Below are 21,037 nucleotides of genomic sequence, written 5' to 3'. Positions count from 1 at the left end.
CACACACACACACACACACACACACACACACACACACACACACACACACACACACACACACACACACACACACACACACACACACACAGACACTGTGGTTAAAATATCACACCTTGTGGGCACAGTGGTGTTTAAATTCATACTTCCAGAGTAAGGGCGTTTTCAACTGTCATGGGTGTTTTTATTTTTTACACCCCAAAGATGGTGCAGGCTGTAATCTGTTTGTTTCCTCGCGTTATTTTCCAATCATAGTGTCACAGTTCCACCGAAGATTAAAGTATTTATTCATGAATTTCTCTCCATCTGCATGTTTTAGGCGATGCATGCTTGCTTTTGTTCACATCTCCACTCCAAAAACAAGAAGTGGTGCTTGTGTGCATTCAGCGTGAATGAGCAGAAAAGAAATGAGTCCTTTCTCAGTTGAAGTTCAAGTGTGCTTCGCATTTCATAGCTAATTTTATAACACTTTAAACTTTCTGCACAACGCAGACATGTAGCTGAGCACCAACACTCCTTTTTTCAATTTAATATCTGATGTAATTATTCACTTGTGAAAAGACAGCTCTGCTGTATTTGTTTATTTAGCTCTTGTGTAAATGAGTAAATCATATTGTAATGTCAGAGTAACAGTCTCCGTTTTGGGATATTTTAAATAAAAGACAATATTTCCACAGCAAAGAACAAATAGTTCCACCAAAAGTGGTTTGTTAAGTTCTGGAGATTTTAGGCCACTTTCAGGAGCTTGCAGCATGCCTCATATGGTGGTTGTAAACATAATCTGAGTTAACATTTAAGATAAAAAGCAGTTTTTGACTCTGTACAGTTGATTGCTGAAAGCAGCAAAGCAGCAACCACAGCTGTGCAATGAAGTTAAATGAAACCCTTTATCTGCAGGGAGGGGCACCTTTACATCTGATGGAAGTTCCTGTTTTTCTCTTGCACCTTGAGAGAAATGAGAAAGGAAAAAAAACCCTTTAAATTTGATCTTCCAAAAGTCCAAAAACCGTAAGTGCAAGTGAACACACTTGCCACATATCCTTATAAATATTGAGTAATGCATTTTTTTTTTTTTTGCAAAACATACAACTGTTCGAGGGTATGACAAATGTTTTGAAAGACTCTTTCCCAAAAAAGCTATTGCAGGTCAGATTAAGGGAAATATTTGATACTGTTTAAAAGATTAATAAAAAAAAGAACAAATCATGCAAAAAGGAGTTTATTGTGGGAGGCCATGAAATTCTAAAAGTTGTTTATATAGAAGATGATGGAACAGAATTGTGATAGTAATCTTTCTGTTGAATGTGGCTCTGCATATGTGTGTGCATTTGGTGTTTGTTGGGTGGGGTGGAGTGTGTGACCTTACACACACTGGCTTATTTCCCCATCAAAAATGTGCTGCAAAAAATTGTCGAGGCTGACACACACTCAGCATCAACATCAGCAGCAGCCAGAGTAAGTACTCTCCATGCAATGATTTTATACATTATGCTACAGCTTTAGAAAATATTTACTAGGAGTTTTATTGAATGATATAAGGTTAAATTAAACTTGAGATATAAATATTTTGTCCAAATATTAGAAATTTTATCCTTTTTTAAGGGATAAATTTTACATTTTAATTCTAAATGTATTTCTTTTTTATTCAATTTAAAATCAAAAAGGATATAAAAAATTATTTTAAAAGTGATATTTGTGTAATTAATTATATGTATTTCCATTTTTGCATTTTTATCATTATTAGTAAAAAAGGGGTTTTATGAGGAAAAAGAGAGGAAAAAAACTGTGATTGAGTTTTTAGCAATTTGACAAATATCAATCAGAGCATACAGCTGTAAAGAAAAAAAATATTATCCAGCATTCTTGATGAAAGCAGCTGGCGTATTTCCTCCATGTGTTGATTTAAATGCCTCGGTTGCTCACTCATCCTGTGTTCACCACAGAAAGGTGGAGATTGCAGTGCACATGGTAGGCATTTAAATGATACCTTTAAAGTAATTAAAGCCCCGCTGAAACGTGTCTGCCATAGAAGCAGGGGGGGATTTCTATTTCTGGTCCAACTTTCTTATGAAATTAAGTTCTTCTTCCTTCTTTTTCCACTTCCAGGTGTGTGTTATGTGCAGAGGACGAACAGCTCTGCTGGGTAGAGTGTGCTGATACCCTGTTTGATCACAGGAGTTTTTCGTGCAGCTCCAACCAGCTTGGTTCATCCTCGATTTTCAGGCAGCTGTCTGGTCCGTCACCATGGATGTTCTTTACTCTCTCACCTCACCCTCCTCCTGCCCTCATCTGTACTATCTACCAAATTACCCAAGCAACAGCTCTGTGCCGAATCAAACCCCTACAGCCAAAGGCATCAGCCAGGTGATCCTGAGGCACTACAACCACACGGGCCGCCTGCAGAACCGGACTATCTCTGCCACCCAGGCCCCCATCAGTGCCTCCATGTCTGTGTTCCTATTTTTCAGTGCGTGTATCGTTCTAGAGAACTTCCTGGTGCTGGTGGCCGTCATCTCTCGCATCCGCCACAGCCGCCGCTGGGTTTACGTCTGCATCGCTAACATAACCCTGAGTGATCTACTAACAGGTGCAGCCTACCTGGTCAACATCTGCATGTCTGGCAGCCAAACGTTCCACCTCACCCCTGCTCTGTGGCTCTTCAGGGAAGGCATGCTGTTTGTGGCCTTGGCAGCCTCCATATTCAGTTTGCTGCTGATTGCTGTGGAGCGCTACACAACCATGATTAAACCTCTGCCCCAAAAGTCAACCAAGAAGACTTATTATCGGATATACGGCCTGGTGGTGCTGTGCTGGTTTTTTGCTCTGGTGATTGGCTTCCTCCCCCTGCTGGGCTGGAACTGTGTCTGCAGCTTGGACGGATGCTCCACACTCCTCCCTCTCTACTCCAAGAGCTACATCTTCTTCTCTCTCATCATCTTCTTCCTCATCCTGCTTACAATTGGGGTGCTTTATGGTGCCATCTACTGCCACGTACACAAGAGTGCTCAGCTAGGCCCTCAACGCAATCGCAAACGCTCCTTGGCTCTGCTGAAAACTGTGATCTCCATCGTGGGGGTCTTCTTGCTCTGCTGGGGTCCTCTCTTTATGCTCCTGTTGGTGGATTTCTTCTGCGTCTCTCGCCAGTGCACCTTGCTGTTCAGCGCGGATTTCTGCATATCCCTGGCTGTGCTAAACTCGGGCTTGAACCCCATAATATATGCTCTGGGCAGCAGTGACATGAGGAAGGCCATAGCTGAACTGCTGTGCTGCTGTTGCCTGAGAGCCGGCCTATGTCGCCCCGACAAGTTCATTTCCAAGGAGACAAGCAGCACCTCAGAGAGCAGGAGGGACAGTCTGAGAAACAGCTTCAGCAAGGTCAGGAATATGAGCGTGGCTTCCCCACCGTCAACCCCAAGTAAGCCTCGCAAGGCACCCAGAAAGTGCAGGCTTAGCACCACAACCAGCTGCCTGTCAGTTTCAAGTGGTTAAAACCACAACATGCTCCCCTCCCAAACAAGCAAGACCTGTGTGAACTGACACAAGTCTAACCATTTCCTCTGACTTTTGGCTTGACATTCAACGCAAAATGATAACATGTTATAAAGAAAACCTGCTGGAAGTAAGAATTTAACTTAACAAATGTATGTCAGGAAAAAAAAACAACTTCAAAGATTTTTATGTAAAAACTATACATGAAATGTGCCAATGCCCTATGGTAAAACATTTTAGATTTAATGATTTTGATGACTTTAAGTGTGTATTAAATCATTTTTAATGAAGTTATAGAAAAACTGAAAGTAACTGAAAAATAAAGTATTTTTGTACAAATGCTCTTGAGAATATAAATAAAGTTTATTTTCTGTTAAAAATTATTGAATATTGTCCTGGAGTAGAAATGCCCTGTTTTCTTTTGAATTAAGACATTTCATTGAAGGGACTTTGTCGTAATAATAAAAAAAACAAATACCTTAAGACTACCGTAGTTCAGGAGCATATCTAATTAAGTTAGAAATATGAATGTTTTTGCTTTAAACAGTGCTTTAAACAGAGCCATCCCATGCCGTGCTACACTTCCTGCTTTTTTGACAGGATGACTGATGGAGGTCTCAGCTCATGGACCGGTCTGCAGCCCTAAGGGCTCTAACAGCCAGGGCTAATTGATAATTCATTATGACGGTCTGGCAGGACAGAGAGATAAGTGTTAGCAAATAGTCTGCACATACAAGTATAACAGTGTTGACTGTACTGTGAGTCTGCTGCCGAGCATTGGGACAACTTATTTAGCTTTTCAATGTGACTAATTTAATCAGGAAAACTCTGACAGATTCAGTGCTTTCAGCTAACCCTAGCTGTTACACGAACCAATCTGAAGGATTTAGTGAGGATTCAGAGTCACATTTGTTACTTTAAAAGATCTAAATCTTTTTGCTTTCCCTGTATTGTTATTGTTTGAAGCATTAACTATAACTCTGGGGCAATGAGTCATTCTTCACTTTGTATCTGCAAGGAACACACTATGTTTCAGTAGCTCTAATCATCATAATTAGGCACCTATTGCAAGAATAGTAAGGCTATTGTGAGAGTTTTTGAGTCGTCAGTAGCTTACTGGGGTCAGATCCACTTAGTATAGGTATCACAAAAGTAAAAAAATTTCAAAAATGTTTTATTTCTATGTGCTTTTTTATGCTCTAACCTGTTCTGGAATAATCTTGGCTTATTTTATGATATATCTGAGTGGCAGAATGAGCTAATTTGATCTAAATTGCCAGTTTTCTTATGGAACATTCAGCTTTAAACATTGTTCATAATTGTGCAATGCAGAATCTTTACAATCGCCTGATTAACTTAAGTCAATCCTAAACCAGTTCTGATGTGCGTTTGGACTCACTGTCCTGTTAGAACATAGTTTGGTCTTCAGTCCTTTGATCCAAACAAGTTACTATTCTCAGATTAAAGGGCACAGGGGAAGATGTTAAAAGATAAGCTGGTACTAGTAAGGCTCAAGGTTGCCGTGAACATGAATGTTTTGAAGAAACAGTATCACAGAGATTTACAAATAAGATAAATAAACCCCAGCTACAAATCAACATCGATTAAGAGGTGCAGCTTTCTGCACAGACAAGCCAGCCAAATGCCTTCTGGGAAAGAAAGTTAAGAGGCCTATTAACAGAACATGGAACGTATAACACAGGGTACATTTACAGAGATTCATTCAAAAGACTGCAGCTGTAAGAGTCATAGAAACTCCATGGAAACACACTGGAGACCCCATAATTAGAGTGTGATTAGATGGTCTAATAGAATCAGAACAGATACAAAGACCCGCCTGAAAAACCACAAATCTTTCTGGGATTACTGAATGACGTTTCAAATGGGAGAATCTCTTACAAGGGCTCATTGGTGAGAGGATCCAAATAGATGACATCATTGCAGTGATCGGAAAACTCTTCTGCCTGCATGGCAAACTGTTCCAAACACAGCTGAGGAGGAAAAGCAGAAAACGGCAGGCAAGGGGATGACGACATGTAAAGTTGCTGGGAAACGAAATCTAAGACGGATCTGGTTTGGAACAAGCCCAGTAATAATGAAAATGAAGCTGGCCTCCAGAGAGAAGCCACTGGTCATACAGAGAGGCTTAGATCAGCGACTGTATCAAAGGGTCGGTAGAACTTAGTGATTATCTGTTATTATAACTATCTATCAATAATAAAAACCATTTAAATGTGATTAAAGAAATTACATTCTTACATCTTGCATCCTAAGGCAAAGAATCAGGTGTTGCATCTGACCCTGATGCAGGGGTTGCTGTTTCAACATATTACAAATACAAAATATTATACAGTTACTAAAATAATTATTACTTATTTTACTACTACTTGCAATAAAAATGTTTAAAAAAAAATGTTGCAATCATTGCTTAAGGTTCTTGTTCAGGGACCCAGAGTGGAGGCTGTGTGGATAAAACCGGGTACTTGCAACATTCTCAGAGCACAAGCGCACTGCTCTAACCACTAGACCAACACTCCCCTCTCAACAACTAATAATTTTACTAAAGTAATATTAATACATCATTCATTAACTTTGATCAGAAAGCTATTACATATTTCTATGATTGTATAATTAACCTTTATTTAGTCAATTTTCAGTACAGCCATTCAGCATGCAAAATAAACTTTTGAGAATACTGGGCCTCCAAGCCGATGTGGAAAACCATAATGGAATAAAAATAATTATGTCCACAGTAATAGAACCTTTGCATCATTCACGTTTTTTATTCAAATGCATGTATATTTTATCAAATCAAACGACTCAGTCTATTCTCCTCAGCACAGAAAAACATAGTTATGAAAGGACACGGACACATTTGCTCATTTAAACAGACATAAATCTTCTGTTCCTGCTCTAACATAAAGAACTTTATTGTATTTAGGTAAAAAAAAAAAAAAAAAATTAATGTTCATAATCCGGGAACAGAGGGGGAACTGTTGGGGACCATGTTCTATGGGCCATATGGTCTCTGTACAAGCTGTGCAGAAATTTGGGCGGTATTATGCACTGTTCCCAGTGCATGTTGGACCCAGGAGGGCTTCCCTCTGTCACCGGTCCTGTTCACAACCTTTATCTGAAGGATTTCTTGTCGCAGCCGCTGGATGGGGTCTGGCTCGAGACTTGGCAAATTCATCACTGCTTTTTGCAGATGACGTTCAGCTGGCTCTCTCCTTCCAAGACCTACAGCATGCGCTGGGATGGTTTGCAGCTGAGTGGGAATTGGTTGGGATAAGAATCAGCTCTTCCAAACCCAAGGCAAAGGTTCTCAAACACAAAAAGGTGGCTCATACCTCAACTGGAGGAGTTCAAGTATCATGGGGTCCTGCTAGACTTAGACCATTTTTTTTTTCTTGAGTTTTTACAGCACTAGTGGGTCTTTGCGGCAAAGGACCACAGGTCGGATTCGAACCCAGGTCGGCTGCTTCGAGGACTAAGGTCTCCATACTGGGTTGTGTGTGCTAACCACTTTGTACAACTTTCAGAACATTTCCTTTCCATGAAGTGCAGCAGTGATCAAATGTAAACAATGTGGGAGAAGAGACGTGGTGCAAAAAAGCATTGATATGGAAGTTCAGAGCATTTAAATATGTACGGTGCAAATATGCAGTATTTTGGTTTGGTGTTATCAGTGTTACCCACTGCTCAGTGGCGCAGTGGGTAGCACTGCTGCCTTGCAGCAAGAAGGTTCTGGCTTCAAATCCTGGCCCAGGGTCTTTCTGCATGGAGTTTGCATGTTCTCCCTGGGCATGCCTGGGTTCTCTCTGGGTACTCTGGCTTCCTCCCACAGTCCAAAAACATGACTGTTAGGTTAATTGGCTTCTCTAAATTGTCCTTAGGACCCTTAGGTGTGTGTGTGTGTGTGAATGGTTGTTTGTCTCTGTGTTGCCCTGCGATGGACTGGCAACCTGTCCATGGTGTACCCCGCCTCTCGCCCATTGACTGCTGGAGATAGGCACCAGCACCCCTTGTGACCCCAATTGGGACAAGCGTGTAAGATAATGGATGGATGGATGGTTATCAGTGTAATGCAGAGTCTCTGACTGAATTCATTCTATTCTCAATGGAGTGGGAATTCAAAAGAAGTACCGGTGCAACTTCTACTATTATATGGACGCGCCACCGTTGGTGAAGAGAGAGCAGAGTGAAATGGCAAAATTTCTCAATTTACCATTTGGTCTGCATTTCTACCTCCACCAGTTGTCATGAAATCTGAAAGAACGAGATCCTAGACACAAGCAGCTGAAATTAGCTTTCTCCTCAGCGTGGCTGGGCTCTCCCTTACAGATAGGGCGAGGAGCTCAACCATCAGGGAGAAGCACTTTCTTCACATTGAGAGGAGTAGGCTGAGGTGGTGCAGACATCTGGTTTTAATGCCCCTTGGATGCCTCTCTCTAGAGGTATTCCATGCACATTCAAACAGGAGAAGGCCCCCAAAGACGACTCAGGACACGCTGGAGGGACTATGTTTCCCAGGTGACCCTGAATGCCTAGGGCTTCGCCCAGAAGAGCAGGAGCAACTGGAAAGTCTTGGAATATCTGCTGCGACTGCAGTCCACCTGACCCAGTCCCAGATAAGCAGAAGCAGTGAGTATGAGTAATAATGAATAAATGCTTAAAATATTGGTCTGTTTTATATTATTTTAAACAACTGCAACAATGATTGCAGCTTTCCATTTCCCTTCAGCCGAGAAAAAGTCTCGTGAAAAAATCTAAATGAGGATGTTTTTTTCTTCACTCTTCCTGTTTGTGATCACTATGACATAATTTACAAGGTAAATATTTAAAACCTATCAACAAACATTTTATATGAATCCGCGTTTCCTTACAGTCATCGATGTGTCATAGCAGAGATCATGCTGACTAATCTTGTTGATTTATGTTAACTGTCAAAAACCTGCATTTGTGGTTAATGAATTATGACATGACAGTGAAGTAACATATTTAACTAGGTGTTAAGCAGATTACATTTATTTCCTCTCAACAAATTAGAAGATTGTTGCTATAAATGCTCTGGAGCGTCCCTGCAGACCTGAATGTTGATGTTTTATACCTGATATGTTAGCCTCAGTTCCATTAGCCCCAACAGGAAGAGTGCTCTCTCCTGGAGAGCAGGTTTAAAAGCTTAAAGATGATAACAGGAATTTATGTTAACTGTCTAAAAGAAGCCTGTTTTTTTTCTTCTGTGCCAATTGCTGCTCTGGGGTTTCATCAGTTTGCCACTTCAGAAATGATATCAAAACATCCAATTGTTGAAGCATATAAGTAAGTATTTTATTCTTAGGACTTAAAGCCTGAAAAATTGAAATAAACAAGCTAAAATTAGTTTGCGTTATCACCCTACCTTCATATCTAACATCCTGCATCCTCTCAAGAAGTAGGTTAACATATTTGATCACAAATTTCCCCTACTAAGGTCATGAGCAGTGTCGTGTGAAGGTTTTTTTTTTTCAAAGGCAATATTTGTATGCCCTCCATACTGTGTGTTTTTTTTTTCTTTCACAAAGCTATTCAGTTTAGATATGTTAGTATTATGCTTGTAATTTTAATTTTAACTTTAAGGATTTTGTCTTATTTAAAACTGAATATGCTGTTCTTAGTAACAAATATACTTCGACCCTGCAATGGTTATGAATTCTGTGCTTCTCACACACACACACATACACACACCCACACACACACATACACACACACATACACACACACGCACAAGAAGCTTTTTCAATTCAAAAGCTTCTTGGATGGGAAGTGAAATGTCTTCAAACTTTAAAACAAAGTCCAGTGGATTGTTTCTAATTTTCTTTTTTTGGAATGACTATGACCTGGATAACGAGAATCTTCACCAGCATAAATTAAGTATCTTGAGTTAGGGTTAGTTATAAGAGGTCAGGGGAAAGCGATATCAATAAATATGTTATATGTTGTGGGATATGTTTTCATTGTAAACTAAGGGACAATGAGTGCAGAGTGGGTAGAATTTTCTGGGCCTCAAACCTGAGAAGGAGCGATTTCTGGGACAGGTTTAGAACTACTCTAAAGTTGTTTTAAGTCAGAGAGAGCAAATAAATCTTCTTCTGGATATGTACAGTGTGTGTTGGTCCATGCTGTTGTAAATTCCAACACCATCACTGTCAAACATTGGGGATAAGCCTTCTTAATGCCTTGGGCCTAGAACAGCTCCCAATCTTTTGCCTGATGAAAAACCAACAAAAAATTCCTGCCTTTATTAGCTCAAGGCTCAGAGACATTTGTTGTATCATATTCGACATGTCAGGGGTTGATCCAAGACCCTCATTGTTCTCTCGTTCTCTCTCTTCTTACAACAACAAGGCCTGTTCTCTGCTCCAAATGAGGTAGAATGGGTTAATGATGGTTGCGTGCAGACATGGCTATGCCCTTAATAATTACCTCGCTGCCTCTGCCTCCAGGTGTTCAGTAGACAGCTAATGATGGGCTGTCTGAGAGCAAGAGAAAGCTGAGGGTGAGGCAAAGAGCAGTGCAGACGAGGATTGGCTGCCATCACCACATCGACAACTTAGTGGCATATAAGAGCAAGAAAATGAAGAGGTTTGAAAATAAATTCTATTTTAAAAATGTTCAATGCGATTGTCAAAAATACATTTATATTGTTTACACATTTCACATTGTTTTCAACAGCCAAATGCTTTCAGTGTGCTTCATTTTAATGCCACACACTGACTAACAGAAAGAATTGAAAATCTGGAAACATTTGATGTGTTAGTATTATGGTAAATAAATCTGCTGCAAACACAAAAAGTGATCCAAATCCAAAAATGAGACAAGCACTCACAAGCATTAGACACACAAACATACAAAACATGGAGAACAAAAGACACTATCGAAAAGAGAAATGCCGCATTCAAAGAAAAGACACATAAGCAAAGTGCAAAAATGGTGCAAAAACATAAATACTGCAAACAAAAAATGGTGGTGGGAAATGGGATAAAGATGGTTAAATAGAGGGAAACCTTACCAAAAAATGCAACATTGTCAGAGGCTGCAACAGACCTGAGACTTGGCTGAATGCAGCTGTAACTGAATCAAGGTTGTTCTGTTCAAGTGGGCTGAGTGATCCGCACATTTTTTTGTGTATGTCTAAAAAAAAGTTAGGTAATAGTCTGTCTTTTGTTGTTGACAGTATTCAATATTTTGTGTCACGCAAAATTCAAGCAAATTCCTTTATATTTTATAATTGTAATGAGAGAAAATGAGTAAAGGTCCATGTAGTTAAATCCTTTTGAAAGATTTAACAACATGGGTGGATTCAAAAAAAAATTCCCTGTATTAGCAAATATTTTGCATTTTGCTCATTTTCATAGTTTTTTTCCAATATAATTAGCTTAGATCGGCCATAGAAAATCTTGTAGATGCAACATAGTTTGACCAAATCCCAATGTATCCCTTTCACTTTATAGTCCCCCTTAAATGTTTTGGATATTTACAAAGTGAAGTTTTAATGAAGATAATAAGTAGGTGTAGGTGCTGAGAAGAGGGAGCGGTCCGAGCTTACATCCATCATGGACAATACCTTCCACCCTCTGCACCAGACAGTAGAGGAGCTGAGCAGCTCCTTTAGTGAAAGACTTTTACACTTTGTTTGTAAAAAAAAAACGACCACCACCGTAGGTCATTCATCCCTGCTGCAACCAGACTCTACAATGTGACACTGCAACAGCAATAACTTGTGCAATGTATAATTTGCAATTACTATTTGATACCCTGTGCAATAATCTATTTCTCTATATTTGAAACCCAGTGCAATAGCTATATATATAAATATAAATATCAATCTATATAAATACCCATGTAAACACCCTGTGCAATAACCCTGTATAATAATCCTACAGTACCATAAACAAAAAAAAAAACAGTCATAGGTTGACTGTATCTACTGTATATATCCGTTGCACCTTTTTCTTCCTTTGGGACATTCTTCTTCTCCTTTGACTATTTGAGCTGATGTAACAAGTAAATTTCTCCACTCTGAGATCAATAAAGTCAATCAATCAATCAATCAATCAATCAATCAATCAATCAATCAATCAATCAATCAATCAATCAATTAACACTTATTAATTTAATTTACCAGCAAATGTAGATATTTAAACTGGTTGTGATCCTCAGTTTGAATCAACAACTAATATATGTTAACTAATGTAATTTATAATTTCAATTTGTAATTGTCAAACATTAACCAAACCAAAAGCCACATCTCTATATAATCATGCTGTTAACTCAAAAGAGTGTTCAGCACTAGCCCTTAAGACAAAATATCATAAAAAAAATTTGGTAAATAAGATTATTATCTCTTAATAAACTCTTCAATAATGCTAAAAAGAAAAACATACACTAAACTACTGATAGAAAAGCTTTCATTTCTTAAAAATATGATCTTAAATTTTCCTTTAGCATTTGTTTTTTCCATTTCACATAGTTATAAATACAGGGATTAGTAAGTGAGTAAAACGAGAGTTGCAGTTCAAAATATACAATTAAGGCAAGTAACTGATTAACAGGGGCAGGTGCGGGCAATTGATGACAAAAAGAAAACGGGAATCAGCTCTCGGCTCAGAGAACAAAAACAGTTAACTATCCTGTCCATCAGCTACAAAATGTAACTAGTTAAGAACAAATTGCAAGAATTCATATTTGAGTTTTATTAATCATTCATGAGTCATTTTTAACGTGGCCTACTAAAGATTTAGCAGGGGGATACATCAAGGAAGTTGCAGATACGATTACACTGAAATGGACTTTTAGCCTTGTCTTGAGCCAGAATAACCTCATCAGTATGCATATAATAGCCCAGTCTGATTAGAAGAAATGTCAGTGGTTAAATGTAACTAGGCCATTCAGTCAGTGAAATCAATTATACTGAGGAGGAAAAAGTATATGGCATTTTGTTTTGATACAAGTGCTTCCAAGGCTCTGTTGCTTGATTGCTGTGGAAAAGACTGAACAAAAACCACTTGAGCTCCTTGTTAGAAGAACATCAAGTTTCCTAAGGAGTGGAGTATAGTCCTGCAGTTCTAGAGATGTTATTAGCATAACCCCATGTCAAAGGACACAACTATCTAATGAGAGAATATTGTAAAGAGCAAAATGTTAAACCAGTGTGTGTATAAACGTAAGAGGATGTGAACTGTGAATGACACCAGGTTATATTCAAAACCAGCAGCTTGATTAAGGACAGGCAACTCATCATGCTGACAGTAAGAAAAAAAGGAAAAAAAAGAAGCCTCCCACAATGTAATAAACGGCAGAAATTACAAGAATGTATTGACTCAGATGAGTTACTGCTTCGTGAGTGAAGGGTTATCATTCCTTTTTTACTTCCAAATGCTCACACCTGGATCATGGAGCAAGAGCTGCCATATAAAACATTTTTATTTACGCTGTCTGGAATCTAGTTTACACTAAAGGTCTAGTTACCTGCAAAGATGATAAATAATGCAGTTGCGCGTTGTTCACCTCACTTAAGGATCCAAAAAAAATAAAGTCTCAAAAAAAAACAAATGGACTTCAGTTCTTATTAATGATAATGTTCTGGTATTCAGTCAAATAGCTTTTTTCAGTTCTTATCAAGGAAGAAGTTCCTGCATGTTTTGAAAGCTGAAATTGGGGTCCTGCTTGTATGTTTAAGTTTAAGTTTTTTATGTTTAAGTCAGTGTGATTGCATGACACTGGTGATGGGGATGCCATACAGATTCATGTCAAAAATCCCGAACTATCCCTTTAAACAAAAGGAGGATTTTGTTTCAAACGTACAGAATTGTACATAAATCTGGAGAGGTGAACCAGATTGTAAAAAAAAAAATGTCTGCTGATTTCTGACCTTTTTATACAGGTACAGGTAATGCTTTAATTTGCTGCATCATCTCTAGGGCTATAGCTCAGACGTTGAGAGCATCCTACACATTTCCGAATTAAAACCCCCTTAGCCTTCAGCTTCAGCATGATCTTACAGTAAGTAGGTTCATAAATCCATACTTTCCCTTTTATCCCCTTTTCCCTTTTAACACTTTACCACTGGATCCCTGGCCTGGTAATATGATCTGAACAAAAGATAAGCAATTTTAGTATCATCAGATACTATAATGTGGATAAAAAATCTCCCAATGAGCCAGATTATCAACTGCACTAAGAATGCACTGTTGCTTTATATTGTTAGAATCCAATCAGCATGTTTAATCAGATATGGAGAATTGCACACCACAAACACATTGAGACTTGAACTTGTCCCCCCGTTAACCTTTATTTGAGATAGCGCTTCTGGGGAAGAAAGCACACTACAAAGGTTTGTAGTCTAAATGCTTTTGATTTTTACATTTTTTCTGGATTTACCATGTCTTGGATGACTGAATCTTCACCTGCTAACAAATTAACTACATAATGAGTCCTGAGAGCAACAGACATTACATCCTAACAGGTTTTATGCAGGTCAGTGAGAAGTTAGAACTCTTCCCTCAATTCACATCTGGTTACAACTTTTTTTAAGTAAAGGCGGCTGCTGTAGTCGTAAGCTAAGCTAAAGTTCAGTGTACTTCTATTAAATGTTCGGGGACCAGTGTGTCACCTTCTCTCTCTGTAGACCTTATTCTCAATGAAAGCTGTCTGAGCACAGAAACGTGACATTGAAATGGCGAGTTCTGGCCTACTGAGTAGTTTTTGACATCCTTTATTGTTTTGCTTTTGAGTTTCATTTCTAAGCATCTTTGCACAGTGGTCTGTGTGCAGAGTACCTGTATTTAAATGGAGGCAAAGGGGATTCAGAGGTGGAAAAAATACAGACTGATTGATTTTATTGATCTCACAGTTGAGAAATTTGCTCTTTACATCAGCTCAAATAGTCAAACGAGAAGAATGTGCCAAAGGAAGAAAAAGGTGCATGGATATATGCAGTATATGCAGTGTGTCCACATATGACAGATATTTAATATCTAAAATGGAACTATATATAAACAAAGTCAGAGGTGCAAAATGAAAACACATGCACTTAAGAAGTGGAGAATTTTAAACACAGAGGAGAGGTGATCAATGCAACTAGCGACAGATGAGAGTGATTAGCAGAGTGGGACCCACTGGACCAGAAACAGAGACAAAGAGCATTAAAACTGAATGAGTGGCAGAATGGTTATTAAACACAGAAACTCCACAGAAAACAGAGACACAAAAGCCAACAAAATACTGGGGAACTCAGAAACAGTAACAAAGAAAACAGAAATAACTCAGATTAGAAAGGACCACAATGACCAATAAGAATCTAAACAGTGAAGAACTAAAAGAAAAACTGACTACAGAATAACAATATCTAAATTACGATACATCCAAAATCTTGAGATGACTGACTATTCGTGAGTGTGGACAGAACATTTGCATAACGTTGCATAGATTAGGTATCGTAGTTGCTGAGATTTCAAAGTAACTTGTTGCAGCCCTGTTTAGTCGGCAATCAGGTTATGTTTGCTTTATTAAAAGTGTAGGAAGACATGGATGCAATAAGATATTAATAAGGTGGCATAACTTCCCATGTCAACAATGGCAAGGCAGATAAGATGAGATAAGGGTTTTATGTTCTCAGAGAAAACCTAGATTTAACAAAAAATAGGTAAAATTCTTGGATATTGATCATTTAGAATGGCCTTCAATCAGATACTTGGGGCTGGAAATAGATATCCCAAGTGGATTCATATTTGGAGATATTCATATTAAGTGAAATGGATTCCCACAACGGAGCAATGTACCCAAACAGAAACTGCCAGATGTCGATGAGCCCATCATTCAGTATCTGTCTTTTCTCATTAACACAGAGCATGAGTTCATCCATTGGCAAAATCAAGAACTCAAAGGAAAAACTCCCCCAAGAAAACATCCTGGTTATTTGGCTAGCCTCCAGTGTCCCATTCAACATTCAAACGTTAACAAGAGCTGCAAATATCCAGTGTTATGGTTACAGTTGCACCCCATCAATCAGGATCTGTCCGTTTTCCCTAACAAGAGACGCTATCCACAAGAAAAGATGAAAAACTGTTTAACATTTTTTTCCCCTCACTTGCTGATACAAGAATCCAGAACAATTTCTAAATCCTTTTCAGGAGGATATACTGTCTGTTAGAGTTTTAAATCATGATATTCTCTGCAGTTCATAAAGACAGAAAAAAATATTCTTCAGACATAAAACAGTGAAAATAGGAGAGACAATGCACTGAGAAACAAAGAAGAGCACAAACAACAGTGGAAAACCAAATTCTTGAGTTCTTTCATAATTAGGTGGAGAACGTCCATCCATCTTTACTAGATTATGCTATTTTCTTCTCTGGAGTATAAATAAGAAAAAAGGGTTATTGTGGAGAGATTATTTCTGATGCCAGTGGAGAAGGCAGTGCTTTCAAAATCTACACAAGCCCTGGGAACAGCTGTTTCCTCTTTATCAGATTTCAGATAGCATACAGCGGATACACAGGAGAACTGCCAGAGGTTACCAGATATAAAAGAAAAAAGGCAGCCAAACTGTCAACTTCAATTCTCTCATTAAATGTTTGTTTCCTCTTTAATGAATAGATAATATGTTTCACTCCAAATAATTGCAAAAAAACCCCCGAAAAAAACACATTTACCAATATCAAAACAAGTTTTTATCCTGAGGCCTCAATGCCTGCCATCTGTGTTGATTTTGTCGTCAACCTTGGGAATATATAAATGAGCCGCATTTTTTCTCTTCCCCTTTATAAACCCCCCCGCTCCCATTTTTGTTATGCCTGAGGACTGAGAATCGCGAACACTTACCTAATTGTGCAATGCAAGTTGTTCCGAGCGCGATTATCTGGGTTTGGCTTTAGAAAGTTTCCTAAGTAAAGAGACAGGTTTTCCTAAAGAGGAGCACTGCAGACATCTGTTAAAAACGAGAATCCACAGCCATCCCAGCAGCTGTCTGAGGCTTACTGTTCTCATAATAACACACTGGGGTTAAGCAGTTGGTGTTTATTAAAACTGCAGTATTATAAATAGAGAGTAAAACACATTTTTGATTCATTTATCAGTGTCAAAGTTTTCCTGTACATTTGAAAATATTAATGCATTGACCAGCAGAAACCTTGATGTTTTCCTTAACTTAAAAATTGTTGCCTTAACTTATCTAAGTAGCTTTTATCTAATGAGAGCCCAATACTATAAATATCAAGCCCTATACTCATGCAAAAGTTTGCCCCAATTTTGGAAGTTGGAAAAAATGGCTCACTGTGTTATAAGTACAGCAATCATTTCCTTTAATTACCTAAAACCGCTTTTAGCGATATATATAAAAGAAACAGCTACACCACAGTTCTTTACTTTCAATTCTTCATGCAACAGACAACAGAGGGGATTTCTTACAGCTGCAGGTACTGACACAGGCGTACACATGTTAGTAAGGGACTGGTGTGTTTTTGTTTAAGTCTGGCTTCATAGCAACATTCTTGGATCCAGGTGGACCTGCAAGAGGAGCTGCAGATAAAATCCCTCGCAGCAAAAGCTGTACCAATGGGTCTGCTACCAAGCCTCCTGTAAGATCCGATCCTGTGGCATGTATTTAATTTAATATCCTATGCATTCCTCATCCTAGTGATGAGGGCCATCTATCCACCGGGCAGTAGCGCAGCAGCTGGTTACCGTGGACACTCATGCTGCAAGCTGATATAGAGGGGTTACTGACTACACTAACTAAGTTAGTAAATGAGGCTAAACTAGTTTCGCAGGCAAGTCTCTTGGTTGCTTACAGTAGGTAACTGGAAATGTGATTCTAGTGGATTACTAAGAGCAGTGTTTTTTATACAAACAACAGAAACAACTCATTGCTGGATTTTCCTTCTTGCAAAATGTCTCTGCATCCCATTGCTTTCAAGTTTAAGTAAAAAGTTATATACCGAAACAGTAAACTATGCCATGAAGAGGTGGCAGCTGATTTCAGTCGATAATTTGTCAGAACTGAATTTAACCTGAAAATGCTTTTTTTTTTTTTTTAAATACCTTTGCACTTAAGCAATATTGTCTCATTAGTATAATTTTTTTTATCCTTGAAAGTATGTTTTTTTTTTATTGTAAATTATTATTAACTGTAATGTAAATTAAAAACTCTTCTTAATTATCCAAATAAGCCACTAAATAGCTAGCTGTTAAGACACTCATGTCTAGCAAATACAATGGTGTGTCACATAATCAAATGAGTGTAATTCTATCAACCAGAAGTTGCTCAACTTTATGTAGCACTGCACTGCAAAAAATGGAAATCTAAATAAGTATTTTTTTCAAGACAATTTACATTTAAAATAAGAAAAAACAATTGCACTGTCTTATTTTAAGTGCAAAATTTCAAATTATCTTATTTTACGAGGAAAGAATCTAATTCCATTGAAAACTGAACTTATTTACCTGCTCGAAAAAGGAGTAAATACACTTAATTTAAGAGATTTTAACTTATTTCTGGATATTTTTTGCCATGTGATTGCTTTGGCTTTACTCACACATTTGACACATTTTTGCAAGATATTTTCAGCTAAATATTTGCAGGTTTTATATATATATTTTTTTTGTCAAATTAAAATAAATAAATGACTACTATACTATATTATTGCACAGGACAAAAATTCAGGGTTTTAAATTTAATGTAAAATTCTAGCAAGACCACATTTCTTTTTAAATAAATTGTAAAATGTCTGTATGATCTGGTGAACTGTAGAGTGCCTTGAGGTGACATATGTTGTGAATTGGCGCTATATAGATAAACTGAATTAAAATAATTGTAAAGTGAAGAAAGAGAAAGATGGCTTATTAGAAACATTCTAATAAGCCATTCTTTTTTATTAGTTCTTGCATGTAAAGAATTGGTTAAAATAATATAAGGATATAAGACATTTCTCACTCTTTCCATTAATGACATTTTTGTCCTGGTTCACATAATGTTATTTTTTATTTAGCCAAATCTGTTAATAATCTTCAACCTACAGTGATTTATGCGTTACAATAGCATATAGTATATTGTATACAATAGTACTATGAGAACATGGGCAGGAGAACACCTTACTGTCAGTAATTTTCCTACTAAGGTTCATGTTTACTTATATGTCTAATATAATACATGCCTCTAATTATTTATTAAAGTAAATCAAATATCTCAGTAAAAGTTTAACGTATACTACTCAAAACCTAAAAATTTCACATGTGAAATCGACATATTCTTTTAATTATGGCCAGCTGAGCAATAAGCCCTGATCTAACTCTGCACTTTTTTACCTTCAAAGAACTGTTACTCATCTCAGACCTTAGATCCGTCTTGACAGGGTTTGGACTGGTGGGTTTGGAGGTCCTCTTTTTTCTCCAGGAGGCCTGAGGAACGGAAGGAGCTGCAGCTTTGTTAAACAGATGTTCCCGCTCAGCTCTAAACCAAATTACACAGCAAAGCTGGGAGCCACTGGCCACAACCACATAGATGCTGATTGAATGGCAAGGAGGGGGCAAGAAAAGCAGATCCGGCTCAATAAAGCAGCCACATCACGAAATCTGGTCAGCCTTTGAGAATAAAGATGAGACTAAAAGGGAAGCTAGAGGCTTTGGCGTTGGTGCTTCACTGCAGATTTGAGTTGTTTGTTTTTGATGTTGTTTTATAGAAATGTGAGTTTATTTCCCCAGTTCTGTTGAAGGGAGACCCATTTATCAGATTTATTCATAAATACAGATACAATTACTTTTATACCATTAAGGCACTATTTTGAAAGGTATTAGGGGAACAATACTCGCTATTCTAAAAAAGTTCTGATGATTATATTACTTTTCTCAGGGATTCCAGCTTATTATCCTCTGTCTACGTAGAGAAAAGTTTGATAATTTGCTGTAGCGGCTTAATATTTTATTATCTCATACTTCAACTGTGAAAGCTCATGTTGTAAATGGATACATGGCTAAAAATGGATTGAGAAAGGTTAAAATTATGCTACAATTATCTACCATGAAACCCCTTGTATTTATTTACTTTTAATTTACTTTCATGTTATTTTCCAGGCAATCTCTTTTCGTTTGACATGCTTTATATTTTGTTCAAATTAAATTACTAGGCTTGAGGTCTTGAAACAGGTATTTGTTTTGCCGCTTTTTGCAAATGAGGACTATTATGATATTGCATTTGCACTGATTCTATCATTTTGGGCCAAGGCAGCTCTGACATCACACCGTAGGTTATAAAAAGCAAGGGAGCCCTCTGTTCACCGGGTGCTGTAAAGACCACCCTCAGCTGAGTAAATAGTAAACCCCGTGTGGCAGCATCCTTACTTTTTGAAGCTGCCCATCTACCACATCTGCATTATTTCTTTGACAAAAAAGTGTGTAAAAGCTTGAAACGATTTATCTACTGATTTTCAGTTTGAAAGGGGTTGCAAACCGATTCCAAAGAGATCTCTCTTTCTCTCTGCTTTTTATTTTCCTTTTTTGTGTTTTCTGGACCCGTCACCACACAGCTCTTTTTTGCACTACCCTTCTCTCCTTTCTCAGAGAGGAACAGCAGAGAAGATCATCGGGGCTCCTCTTCCCTCCATAAAAGACATTTCATCCCAGCGCTGCATGTCCCGAGCCCATAACATTATCAATGACCCCTCACACCCTCACCATGGACTGTTCTCCCTGCTGCCCTCTGGGAAGAGGCTTTGCAGCATTCGATGCAGGTCCAGCAGACACAAACTCTGCATCACACTGATAATATCGATCCATCCACCCATTTTCTGACACGCTTTATCCCAAGTGGGGCTGTGAGGGGTGCTGGTGCTTATCTCCAGCTGTCTACGGGCGAGAGACGGGGTCTACCCTGGACGCATATAATGGCGTTTTTTGCATCATGGTTTTTTTCTCCCACACTGTTAACATTTGGTCCCTGCTGCACTTTATGAAATGGAAATGTTCGTTTACTGTCTAAATGAAATTAAAAAATTTTTTATACACTCTGTGTATACAAAGTGACAATAAAAGTTGTCCAAGTCTAAGTCTCTGCCATAAGCATATATACGGTTGGGGTCCTATGTCTGAGAGGGGTAGTGTCCTGTAGCTAAGCCAGGACCTACTGTTGTTTAACACATTCACCTCAGTGTTGTGGTATTTCATATTTTCTATTGTTTAAATTTAATCATTATTTAATACTAGAATTAAGCTAAAGTGTATTTAATTGTCTGGAAATCCCAGCTATTCAACTTTCATATTTTTTGCTGATATTTCTTTGTTTTTCTTTCTTCTTTGATTAATTAAGTCTGTCCCAGTTAGTAGTGTTGAAAATAATATTGTTTGTAATGGAAAATTATTTGTGTTTAAATCATTTTAGCTCAGATAACATTGAGTTGTCTATCCTTTCTTTTCTTTTTCTGATCACTATGGTCTAATACTGAACCATTCTTTAGGGTTAACATCTTGCTTAGACAGACACATTTATTGTGGCGCAGGTCAACAGCTGGTTTAATTA

General features: G+C 38.0%; 1 protein-coding gene across 1 annotated transcript; it reads left to right on the top strand.

The window, feature by feature from the left end:
* Positions 1-1,434: 1,434 nt before the first annotated feature.
* Positions 1,435-3,734, top strand: LOC107100766 (sphingosine 1-phosphate receptor 4-like). Its single transcript, XM_015399402.1, has 2 exons — positions 1,435-1,452; positions 2,104-3,734. The coding sequence occupies exon 2, from the start codon at positions 2,242-2,244 to the stop codon at positions 3,484-3,486; it is 1,245 nt and encodes a 414-aa protein (XP_015254888.1). The 5' UTR covers positions 1,435-1,452; positions 2,104-2,241; the 3' UTR covers positions 3,487-3,734.
* Positions 3,735-21,037: the final 17,303 nt, after the last annotated feature.

Source organism: Cyprinodon variegatus, unplaced genomic scaffold, assembly GCF_000732505.1.
Source record: "Cyprinodon variegatus isolate N-32 unplaced genomic scaffold, C_variegatus-1.0 Scaffold30, whole genome shotgun sequence".
NCBI lineage: Eukaryota > Metazoa > Chordata > Actinopteri > Cyprinodontiformes > Cyprinodontidae > Cyprinodon > Cyprinodon variegatus.
The sequence above is the reverse complement of the archived record's forward strand: the minus strand, read 5'-3'. Positions and strand labels throughout refer to the sequence as shown.

What these genes read in the sequence shown, in the direction of transcription:
- LOC107100766 (XM_015399402.1), top strand. Translation starts at nt 2,242, where the DNA reads ATGGATGTTCTTTACTCTCTCACCTCACCCTCCTCCTGCCCTCATCTG.